Source organism: Ruditapes philippinarum, unplaced genomic scaffold, assembly GCF_026571515.1.
Source record: "Ruditapes philippinarum isolate M1 unplaced genomic scaffold, ASM2657151v2 ctg2811_1_1_1_1, whole genome shotgun sequence".
Taxonomy (NCBI): domain Eukaryota; kingdom Metazoa; phylum Mollusca; class Bivalvia; order Venerida; family Veneridae; genus Ruditapes; species Ruditapes philippinarum.
In genome coordinates, this window is record NW_026866368.1 from 154,384 (window position 1) to 166,540 (window position 12,157).

The 12,157-nt window shown below is 33.8% G+C and overlaps 1 protein-coding gene across 1 annotated transcript; it reads right to left on the reverse strand.

The window, feature by feature from the left end:
* Positions 1–3,824: 3,824 nt before the first annotated feature.
* LOC132732306 (uncharacterized) lies at positions 3,825–7,052 on the reverse strand. Its single transcript, XM_060718700.1, has 4 exons — positions 6,883–7,052; positions 5,610–5,817; positions 4,764–4,971; positions 3,825–4,346 (listed from the first exon to the last, which is right to left on the reverse strand). The coding sequence occupies exons 1-4, from the start codon at positions 6,950–6,952 to the stop codon at positions 4,230–4,232; spliced, it is 603 nt and encodes a 200-aa protein (XP_060574683.1). The 5' UTR covers positions 6,953–7,052; the 3' UTR covers positions 3,825–4,229.
* Positions 7,053–12,157: the final 5,105 nt, after the last annotated feature.

Below are 12,157 nucleotides of genomic sequence, written 5' to 3' on the forward strand. Positions count from 1 at the left end.
GCCTGACATTGTCAGAATTGTCAGTAAAAATTAAATTGAGGTACCACATGGGAAAAATCTTAAAAAAGTAGTTTCGTCATTGAAAAAAGTGAAATTACATTTTGATAATTTTCACTGTGAAATTATCAAATATAATTTTCACGGATAAATCAGTAATCCACTGAAAAGCATAAAATAAAAAGATATAATTTTGTTATTTGGCATCATTTTGGGTAATATCTGGCATTTTTTTATGAAAAAAGTATAGATGTTTTACATGTGTATAGAAGTTTAAAAAATATTAAGAATTTCTCAATGAGATATATTCAATAATCACATGGGGTTGCTTGTTTTCAATGTATTACTAATACTGGTATATCCATATCATATTTCTTTATATTTTACATGATTAATATAAAACCTTATGATGTCACCAGCTCTTTGTGATGTAAAATCAGTTGAAAAATAATCTCAGACTGCTTGAAATGGTTGTTTATCTTGAAACCATGTTTTTGTTTATACAGAATTTATTGTAGTTTGATTACATTAAGCTAAAAAATTATAGATACTCTCTCTGGAATCTGCTCCTGGAACCAACCAGTACTGAGCATTGGGTGAAAAGTTTCTTGCTTAATGTAACAAAGGCTTGTCTCTGATGGGGTTTGAACCGTTGCGGATAGTGATCCTTGGTTTACTAGTCCAACATGTTAACCACTTAGCCATGCCGACACTGTTCAAAATAGTTTTTATGTACATACGACACTAGTTTGTTTTTACTTGGAATCTGATAAATATAACTTACTTTCATGTAAGCACTTAATCCTAAATATCTTTGGATTTAACTCAATACAGGATTGGAGCAGTACCTCTAGACGCTTGCAGAAATCATGGTCACAAAATAGACAAGTATTGTTTTTTTTCTCCGTTTTTTAGCTCACCTGTCACAAAGTGACAGGGTGAGCTTTTGTGATCGCTTTTCGTCCGGCGTCCGTCCGTCCGTCGTCCGTAAACTTTTACTTTAAATGACATCTCCTCATAAACCACTTGGCCAATTTCATCCAAACTTCACAGGAATGTTCCTTTGGTGGTCACCTTTAAAAATTGTTCAAAGAATTTAATTCCATGCAGAACTCTGGTTGCCATGGCAACCGATAGAAAAAACTTAAAATATCTTCTTTTAAAAAACCCAAAGAGCTAGAGCTTAGATATTTGGCATGAAACATCATCTAGTCAGTGTCTACCAAGTTTGTTCAAATAAAAGCCCTGGGGTCAAAATTGGCCCCGCCCCAGGGGGTCATTGATTTTCCCTATATGCATATAGTAAAACCTTAAAAAATCTTCTTTTAAAAAACCCAAAGAGGTAGAGCTTACATATTTGGCATGAAACATCTTCTAGTCAGTGTCTACAAAGTTTGTTCAAATAAAAGCCCTAGGGTCAAAATTGGCCCCGCCCCAGGGAGTCATTGATTTTCCCTATATGCATATAGTAAAAACTTAAAAAATTTTCTTTAAAAAAAACCCAAAGAGCTAGAGCTTAGCTATTAAGCACGAAACCTCTTCTAGTGGGTGTCTAACAAGTTTGTTCAAATAAAAGCTCTAGGGTCAAAATTTGCCCCGCCCCAGGGGGTCATTGATTTACCCTATATGCATATAGTAAAAACTTAAAAAATTTTCTTTAAAAAAACCCAAAGAGCTAGAGCTTAGCTATTAAGCACGAAACCTCTTCTAGTGGGTGTCTAACAAGTTTGTTCCAATAAAAGCCCAGCGGGTCAAAATTGGCCCCGCCCCAGGGGGTCATTGTTTTTCCTTTTATGTACAGTATATAGTTAAAACATAAAAAATCTTCTTTTAAAAAATCTTAAAAAAGCTAGAGCTAAGATATTTAGCATGAAACATCTTCTAATGAGTGTCTACCATTTTTGTTAAATTAAGGGCCCTGGGGTTAAAAAATTGGGCCCGCCCGGGGATCATTGATTTTCCTTTTATGTATATAGTAAAAACTGAAAAAATGTTCTGTTAAAAAGCCCAAAGAGATAGAGTTTAGATATTAAGCATGAATTATCTTCTAGTGAGTGTTTACCAAGTTTGTTCAAATAAAAGCCCTGGGGACAAAATTGGCCCGCACAGAGGGGGTGGGTCATTGTTTATCACTATATGTGTTTAGTAAAAACTTAAAGATTTTCTTAGAGCTAGAGCTTAGATATTTATCATGAAACATCCTCTAATGGGTGTCTACCAAGTTTGTTCAAATAAAAGCCCCTGGATTAAAATTAGCCCCGCCCCTGGGGCCTATATACAGGTGAGCGATTTCAGGGCCATCATGGCCCTCTTGTTACATTTTTCATTCATTATCATACATAATTCGGTGTGAAAAGATGAATTAGACCTATTAAAGTTCATTCCGTTGGGTTAAAAGGCAAGATTTTAGCATTTTATAATTCAAGCGCCTTGTCCGGTCTATACCGGAATACGGTATTTAGTGTGGTGCTCCAATCCTTTTTTTAGTCTCACTCAATATCTTTTGTCTCGTATGGCTATTTCATAAGTAGTTGGTCCTTTGAAGAGAAGTTGGTGATAACCTTGTATCAAGGTAAGATGACCAAACCGTGTTAAAACGTAAAAAAAATATGTGAGTACAGGGTCTTTCAAATAGAATTCTATTTGAAAGACCCTAGTGAAGGAAATATGAAAATAAACCATTGTTTTAAATGTGTTCCAAGTGATTCTGTAATATTTATATATATATATGATTATTTAATAAATGCATTTATACTTTCATCTGGTGTTTGTTACACGATCTCAATGTATATTTATAAGTATGAATGATTATCCAGTGCTCATGTGAGCTTTTAAAGATCGATGCGGATCTGTTGTCAAGTCTATGTGGGACCCAAAATTTTGATTGATTGTACAAAAGCAGCTACAAAGTTTTTATTTGAACCAAATTCCGCTTAAGTTGAATCAGTTGAATTTAGTTCATTTCATAAAGCACCCTGATACCATCATGTTTGACTCCAGAGTTGTCGGCCCTTCCAGACCCTAAACAATAAAAAATTGTCTAAGTGTAACAAACTTGCAACAACTTGTATCACCAGAAGATCTACGATGCTATTTGAAGATCTCGTGCATTCCCAAGTTGTGTCCCCTTAATCAAAAGAGTGGAATAGGTATAGTACTCTACTGCAAATTTCAGTTTTCAGAGACTAGGGAGATCTCTAGTGTCCATGCACCCAGGCGTCGGCGCCACACTTCGGTTAAGTTTCTGCATGCAAGGGCTATTGTCCAGCATAATATTTCTTATAATGGGCATTCATCAAGGTGCAGAATAAGCACCTGTCTTATTTCAGATGTAGTCACGTGGCTGACGTTACTACCAAAGAAGGTAGCAAATACTTTGAATAATGCACCAGACGATTGTAAACCCGGTGTTGTGTTATTATCACACGCGTGGTAATATTACGCGACCCCGGCCCCCATCGTTTAAGGGATATCTAGGGTACCAAGTAAAGGCCTTGCATAGTTGAGAAGCTTTCATTATAAAGGCCCCGTTTGTTGTCCTCATACTGTAAGTGGGACATATAAAACTAAAAAAAAAAAAAAACATCGACTTGATCATGCAGTACGGGGATAAACTTGAGGTAAAAGTGTTCCTTTCTCAGCTATCCTCGCTTTCATTTGGGATTTGGGACAAGGGTTACATTCGGGATTTGGGACCAGGGTTACATTGGGATTTTGTGACCAGGGTTACATTTGTCCTGGTGCATGGATAGTTAATTATCATAGACTTTGCTTTCATATAATATACATACTCAGCTTGCATACTGTAAGTTGAATTTACTAACACGTTGTACAATAGTAAAAAAAAATTATTTCATTTATTACACGTTTTTTACATATAAAAATTGCAAAACAGTTGAGAGAATAAATGTCACGCCATTGTTGGTACTTAAATTAAATTGAAATAATAGTTAAAACACATCTGGTATATTTATATAGCTGTGAAGATACATTGTACAAGTTATTCGATTGGTTAATGATACCTAATCACATTGATCTTAACATTTTTAGTGACATTAACCGACTATGTTTTACTTTTAAGCCTTTTCATTTATACTATAACAGTTTTCACTTTTGGCACGTGATACACTATATAATAAGGACGACATAAAAATTAGTAAACAGTTTATTTGCAAATGCAGATTTGATGATCAGAATTGTGTGTATGTAAAGATGTGTTTTCAATCAAAGTCCTAGCCAACCTGGTTCGGGTCAACATGTCGGGCTATTTCAGCCTGGAACTGTATACATCCAAGGTTGTCGGGGTTGGTCGGGTCGTCTTTTACGGATATTGTCACTCTGTATTTTCCCTTAAACAGAAAAATAATGTTTTGAAGGAAAACCCACACATTTCGCTCACTTAAATGAATTACTGTTAGTGATCCGTTTTTATACATCATGTTCTGATATATTTAAATTTAGTAGTAAATAAAATAGTTTTCAAATTTCTGAGCCTGTGACAAACTATATTGGGAAAGGGAACTGAAGATTAGCACCGCGTTATCTCGGTTCAATAGTAATAACGACATAAATATAAGAGTTAAGCACTAAAACATGATAAAAAAATAGTATAATAGTATTTAAGTAAAATAAATAAAATGATAAGAATGAAACACTGCATTTATCGATCGCTCGCGTCCCAATTGGACGCTGACACCGGGTGGCTTATCTAGTAGATAGTTGCCTGTCCCGGTTATATTATGTCCCACATAAAACAAAAAACTTACTTGTGAAATCAGACTAAGAGTTGATGGTAGAGCTTGTAGAGTAAGAGACTCATTGTTAATAACCACTGACTCGGGACTTATTGGGCACGAAGCTTTGTGTCCTAACGCCTTCAACAAAATGGCATCGATTTGTTGGCCAAAATCCTGGGATACGACGGATGATCCGTTCAGAATATTGTCCAATATAGTGCAAGAATCAATATTTTGGCTGTAAAAAGTAAATATTTAATTATTTTACTTATAATCGCTTTTCTGATTTCTTTTTGAGACATATAGTTCCAATGTGCTTGGTGCCTTTATATATCCCAATTAAATATTAAGTTATGCACATGTCACAATAATAAAAAACATAATTATGTTATTTTTTATTTTAATTATTTAGCATGATACGTTCTGCTCACTAAACAATGGTGTTTAACTGGCTGTTTTAAGTATTAAGAACTGCTCTTTTTTTGGCAAGATGTTCTATTCATTAATAAAATGTGATTTGTAATCTCATATACGATGCCACGCTTCAATGATATTCCTCATGATAATGATGATGCATATGATAATAACGATGCTTATAATGATAAATGTGATGCTTATGATTATTATGATGATGCTGATAATGATAACAATAAAGATGATAATATTATTGTATTTGGTAATAATGATGATTATAATCGTAGTGCTTATGATGGTGAGATGATATTAATGATGATATTAATAATAATTATGATTTTATTTAATTATGCTGGTGATTATATTGATGATGATGATGGTGATAATCATGACCATGACGATTGATAGTGAGGATATTATTAGTGATGATAATTGTAACAATTAAACATAATTTATACCTACCATGATCCAATATTTGTTGATCCTATGCAAGGAATTTTTGTCCATGCTCCAAGCGTATTTTTTTCAAGAACTGTATCAATAAATAGGTGAGTAATTCGTTGGTTAACTGTTATGTTTGTGCTGATACGAATTTGTCCCGGAAACACAATTACAGCTGGGGATATATCTAAACTGTGAACTGTCAGGGCTGTATTTGAAGGATCAGTGGCTGTAAGAAAAACATTTCACTTTTATTAAACAATCAACTTATTAATATTGTAAATCAGAATGATAGTACACCGATCAGATGATATCAAAATCGTTCATAAACTACTTTGTTACAAAATGATCAAACAGGAACATAATATGTGAAAAGACTGAAAGTCACTTAGTCGTGGAAATGACACGCAAATTAAAAAAAATAACGTTGAAGAATAGAGAAGGATTAAAATTATTTGTTGGAAAAACGAACAGTGCATCTACTAAAAGAGAAGTACATATGTTAGCAATTTTGATGGAACGACCTATTAACTGATGTTCATGCATCAGTCGGGTATATCCTTTGAACTACTAAAAGATACATAACATCGTTTTTTTCTATGAGATTTTGTCTTTCTTTTAGGCTATATGGGAAATTACTCAAAATGTCAAATGCCAAAAACGATAGTTTTTATGTCCCTTGATTAGAAGAACGGATATGAATCATTTAATATTTTTAAACCTTTGTATAGTTTTTTATAATCCATTTGAAAAATAAATCGCTCAGAGATCTGAGTCAATTGTGTCTTAGTAAATCTAAAAATATTCGCACCATATTATTTATTTACTTAGAACAAAAACACGATAACGAGGAAAAATATATTTTCTATTTCAAAACGATAAAAGGATGCAAATTTTTTGACTTATATTTAGACGGTATTTCTTAAGAAAAGTTATTTATTATACTAGTATTTAATACGATTCCGATTAAGCATTTTGAAGAAAGTAAAACATTTAATTTGCAATTCCCTTGAGAAAGTTAAGAACTTTTATCCATCAAGTCGTAACTAGCTTCTTTAACTACGTCAAAGATGTATCAAATTATATTACAAGCAATTATGCAGGCACATCATTATGTAGAAATAGTGAAGAAAATAACAGAATCTGCTTCCATAGAAAACCACACTGTTAATTACTGTTAAAACATACATTAATATTCACACTGAAACAAAATTTTAACTCACAATTCCATTCTTTTAACTACAACGATTTATATAAAGGTAAAAAGTAAATAAGTATATAAAGTTTCTCTTACCACAGTCTGTGAATTGGAGGGCTGTGGCCAAAGCCAGCGAAGAAGCCACCACGAATAAGATTCTCAACATGATTGTTTTTTGTCCTTGTAGAGTACAATAAGACACCGTTATAGTTGGCAGACTGTCTTATCACTCTTATATATACCAGCTGGTTATCAAGACGGCGCGTGACAGTCCTAGTTACAGTGAAATTCAGATACAAAGTACAAAACGTCCATGAGCGCTTAAGATGAAATAATTCTTTAAACGGACAAAGTCCGTCACAGAAAACGTGCTCGGCGTTTAGTACTAATATTTTTTTGTTATCCTTTGGAATTTTACTGCCCTTCGTTGCATGATTATTACTGCATTTTGTAATGACTAAGTGGAAATCACGTTTGTTGCAGGTGCCTCTGATGGGTTTATTAATATTCGGTGCAACCAGTGCAAATAACGAAACCGGTGTTACGCCATATTTGTAAAGATCGGTATGCTATATTGGTCAAATTACAAATCGCTAATCTTTGCCATGAATTTTCAAGTTCTTTTCTAAAAGGATAACAGCCTCCAAACATTAAGTTCTGATTTCGCCTTTTTTTGTGCTAGGTATTTCTTCCTATTCAGGTATCAACCTAAAAGCCTCACTTCCTAAAATGTCGTATTAACAGCGGGTCAATATGCACTTCCCCCCATCCCCCCCCCCCCAAAAAAAAAAAAACAACAACAAAAAAACAACAACAAAAAAAAACCCTTAAAACAAACAACAACAAAAACATAGCAAACAAACAAACCCAAACATCTTAATTGATATCAGTCAGGAAAAAGTTCTGTTTGTGTGGTTATATCAGGGACTTTAGACTCCAACAACAATTTCCGTCCTGCGGGGATATATTATCAACCCTAGCGGTAAACCCTATTTACAATATATAAACAGGTATATTAAAGAGAGGTTCAAGCTAAAATATAAGGCTCTAAAGAAATTTACAGTGATCGAAGTAACACGTGCTTGTAATTTCAAGACGCAGAGCACATTGACTTGTATAGGCTCGCAAGACAGGGTACAGTGATGTCGTTTATCTTCTGTGATATTTCACGCTATCTTTGGGCAGAAAAAAACATAACATTTTTGACCAGCCACTTTTAAAAAAAATAGATGTCTTGGTTGACTGGTGCAACATCCATGTATAAGTTTATGCTAAATACAATGTTGATACACGTATAATTATGATAAACAGTTGGAATTCCTTGTATTTCACTTCCCCTTAAATTAAAATCTAGTCAATACAGGTGTGTATTTTCATAGTTCTTCGGTAAGTACAGTTAACATTTGTCCAGAAAATGGGCCGTAATTCCAAAATTGAACATGTTCACTGAGTGATAAATTAGAACAATAGCATGAACGTGATTATTTCATGTAGCACGTGCGTGTCAACTACAAAGTATGTACATGTACATTTGAACGACCGAAAAGTACACATGTCTATGTGAACACAACATTCTTTAAAAGTTTTTTTTTTGTCTTCAGAGAAAACATTAACGGACCAGCTCCTACAGGTTCTTACTCGGTGTTATTATAACAAACCTTTAGCTTCGGTCAACACCCATTGCGACAGTGTTTGCAAAATTTAATGTTGAGAATAACGCTTTCCAATGAATTGCTTTATTTGATATAGTGTGCAAATGGCATTGTTCTTTTATAAGGTTTGGTTTTAATTAACAAATATTGTACAATGAGTCACAATGAGGCATTTTTATACATTTTAGCGCGTTTTATTCGAAGGTCTAGTGCTATAAGGGCGTAAATGCATTTTAACAAGTTTTGGGAAATTGAAAAAAAAAACTGTCTGCAGACTTTGATCCTTTTTCAATCATGATAAAATATGGGACACACTTAGAACAAGAAATATCGACTTTTTAAAAACATTTTTTAGATTCAAATAACCCATCATCTTCATAACATTCACGAAATCCGTTTTATGCCCTTTTAATATTTACTTTCTCATGCATCGGCCAATTATTCAAAAAAGGAGGTAACTAGCTGTTACGCTCTTTAAAATTGTTACTCGGACTTAGCTAAATAGGGCGTAACTACCATATATACCCTTTTAGATTTTAGTGTATTTATTATTTTTTCAATACAATTATAATTTTATTTTATCTATAACAATAATGAATTATTTATATATAATAAGTGACCATTTTTAAAGTATCTTTAGTCTTAAATCCCATGACATTGTATGATTTTAACTTTAAATTTATGTTTTAAAAACGGGCCATGTTTGATTTTTTGCTTTTTAAATATAAAAATTAAACCCTTTAGAAGGTAAAACACATTGATTCTTTCCTAGAATAAACTAAAATGACTTATACATTCTGTGTGTGGAAAACCCACAAAGTATGCTACATATCAACTATCTAAGCTCTGAGTATTGTGTCGTAGTCTCCTGAAAACATTTATGTAAAAGAGACATTTCTAAAGAACTTGTGGTTAATGACAAACGACAGACATATTCCTATCACAGACAAAAGCTCACTCAAGCACTAAAACGTCAAGCGCGGAACATAATTACCGCTTAATGTACAATGATGCACATACTGATACGGCATCTATTACAAAACACAAAGGCAAATTTAGGCCACATGAAGCTATCAGAGTAGAATATACATTCTTCAACATGACAAAATTTTGAATGTTTATATAGACAATTTAATGCAATATCGTTGCTTCTTTTTTGGAAATTTCTCGGTCTATGGGATGAGACATTCCTCCTACACCTACCTGATTATAAATAGGTACAACTAGAGGCCTATATAGTACGAAACATGCAAAGCGCCTGTTTAAATGCAATATTGCTATTTCTTTAATCCTTACATTTTGTTTCCAGTGATTCAGTTATTCAATCGCATGAAAAGTTATAAAACTTTGTATAATCGAATTGACAATTCATAGACGATGACTCAAGTGATTCTTGTCAGATATAGAATTGCACTTATTCTCCCGGGGAATAGACCTTGGACCCCCTTATCTACAATGCATGTCCTTAAAATGTGTCAAGGTATGTCCATGACTCGTGAGATAAAGTCCTAACGTGCGTAAGTGTGACTATCTGACTATCTGTTTGTAGTAACGTATCAAAATCTTAAAAGGGCCTAACTTATAAAATTTGAGAACAGTGTAGTTACGTTGTAGTATAAAATTATAAAATTTCCCTTTGAACTCATGCACTTACGCCCTACCAATCATTTTTCGATATTGAAGCAAACTTAAATGAGAGGCCAGCAGGTGCGCGATGACGTTCTGCATCGAATGGCGTAAAGCAAAACCATCGTATTGTAGATCAATAATAGATTTATATGGTCTTTACTTGTGTTTTTCTTTTATAAATATTAAAAGCAAATGTGAATGAAACGTAATTACATGTATAAATTTATAATATGTATAAAAAATGATTTTTTATTACTAGTATTTGATTTTTTTATTACTAGTATTTGTTTTGTCGCCTCCATACTGTAAAAGGTCACATGCCAACTTTCCAGCAAATACTGGCGAAGGAAGACCTTGCATTATTTCAGGCAAGAGTGGGCACCCGAGTAGAACTACTGAGGTTCTGTAAGCTAGCAGGATAGTTTCCTCACATGAAAAAATATCCATAGTCCCTGGTGGGATTTTAACCCACATAGGTGTGGCAAGTAGCAAAAGCAGTAATCATTTACAACGATTGAAGTAACATCCATGACAGTAAATACGGGATTCAATGTCGCTTTTTAAAATGAAGTAAGAGTTCTCGTGACTGACAAGTGATACTTTTATCACATACTTAATTGAATTCTTTTAATAAAATACCGTGATACAGACAGTGGGGTAAATTGGTTAGCATGAAACATAATCTGACCAATACTGTTTTACAGTAAAACCGCTCGTTTAAAAAATGTGTCATTACTCCACGCATGTACTTTTTTGTCATACGTCATACATTGACTTTACATAACCTAATGTCCACACTTTGTGTCACTTGTAGTTTGACCTGAGTTCATCTGGATAGATCTTTGTCCCAACAAGATTCAAAACAAAACTCGTATTATTCTATGTCAATGTCAGTATAAAAGAAAAAATATAAATGTTCAAAACGCCACACCACCTTCCCACTCACTTTTTAGCTGCATTCAAAGATAAATGTACGAGTATCTAAGCACGCCTGCAGTTGACTTTGAAAGTTCCTTCCGTAACGGTTAGATCATCTTCCTTTTCCTTTCTGTTGCAGTATGATCCACTTCCTTCTATTGCAGATTCGTCCTCTTCCTTCTGTAACGGCGTGATCTTCTCCCTTTCATAACGATATGACCGCTTCTTTCTGCTGGGGTATGATCTGCGTCCTTCCATAACGGCGTGATCCGCTTCACTCCGATTCGGTTTGATCCAATTGCTTCTGTTACGAATTGATAAATTTTCTTCTGTTACTCAATACTGTGTTATCCGCTCCTTTTCGTTACGGTATGATCCGCTTCCGTCTGTTACGGTATGACCCGCTTCCTTCTGTTACGGTGTGATCCGCTTCCGTCTGTTACAGTATGATCCGCTTCCGTCTGTTACGGTATGACCGCTTCCTTCTGTTACGGTATGATCCGCTTCCGTCTGTTACGGTATGACCCGCTTCCTTCTGTTACGGTGTGATCCGCTTCCTTCCGTTACGCTGGACGCGCTTCCTTCTGTTACGGTATGATCCGCTTCCGTCTGTTACGGTATGATCCGCTTCCTTCTGTTACGGTGTGATCCGCTTCCTTCCGTTACGCTGGACGCGCTTCCTTCTTTTACGGTATGATCCGCTTTTCTTATTTCAGTATTGACGTTTGGAATAAATTACCTATTACTATCAAACAATGTTCGACTTTACAATCTTTCAAAAACAACTGTAAAATTTATTTTCTAAGTTTACAAGTAGATACATGATGAAAATTGATCACTTTATATTTTAATTGTTGTAAATGTTGATATCATCATTTTTTCTCTCTTTTTTTAATCATTACGAGTTTATCTATAATTACCATAATTAATATGAGTGTCAGTCGGATGAATAAATAAAAATTATCTAACCTTTACATTATTTTTTTTAAATTTTTTTATATATACCAAAAGATTTTAAATATTAAATTTTGTATAAATCTACATTTTTTTCTTTGCTATTGTTAAATCAGAAGGCCATACTGAAAATAAGTGTACTTGTTACTGTGAACTTTGTATGTTACCTTCTATAAATAAAGATTTTATTATTATCATTATTATTATTATTATTATTA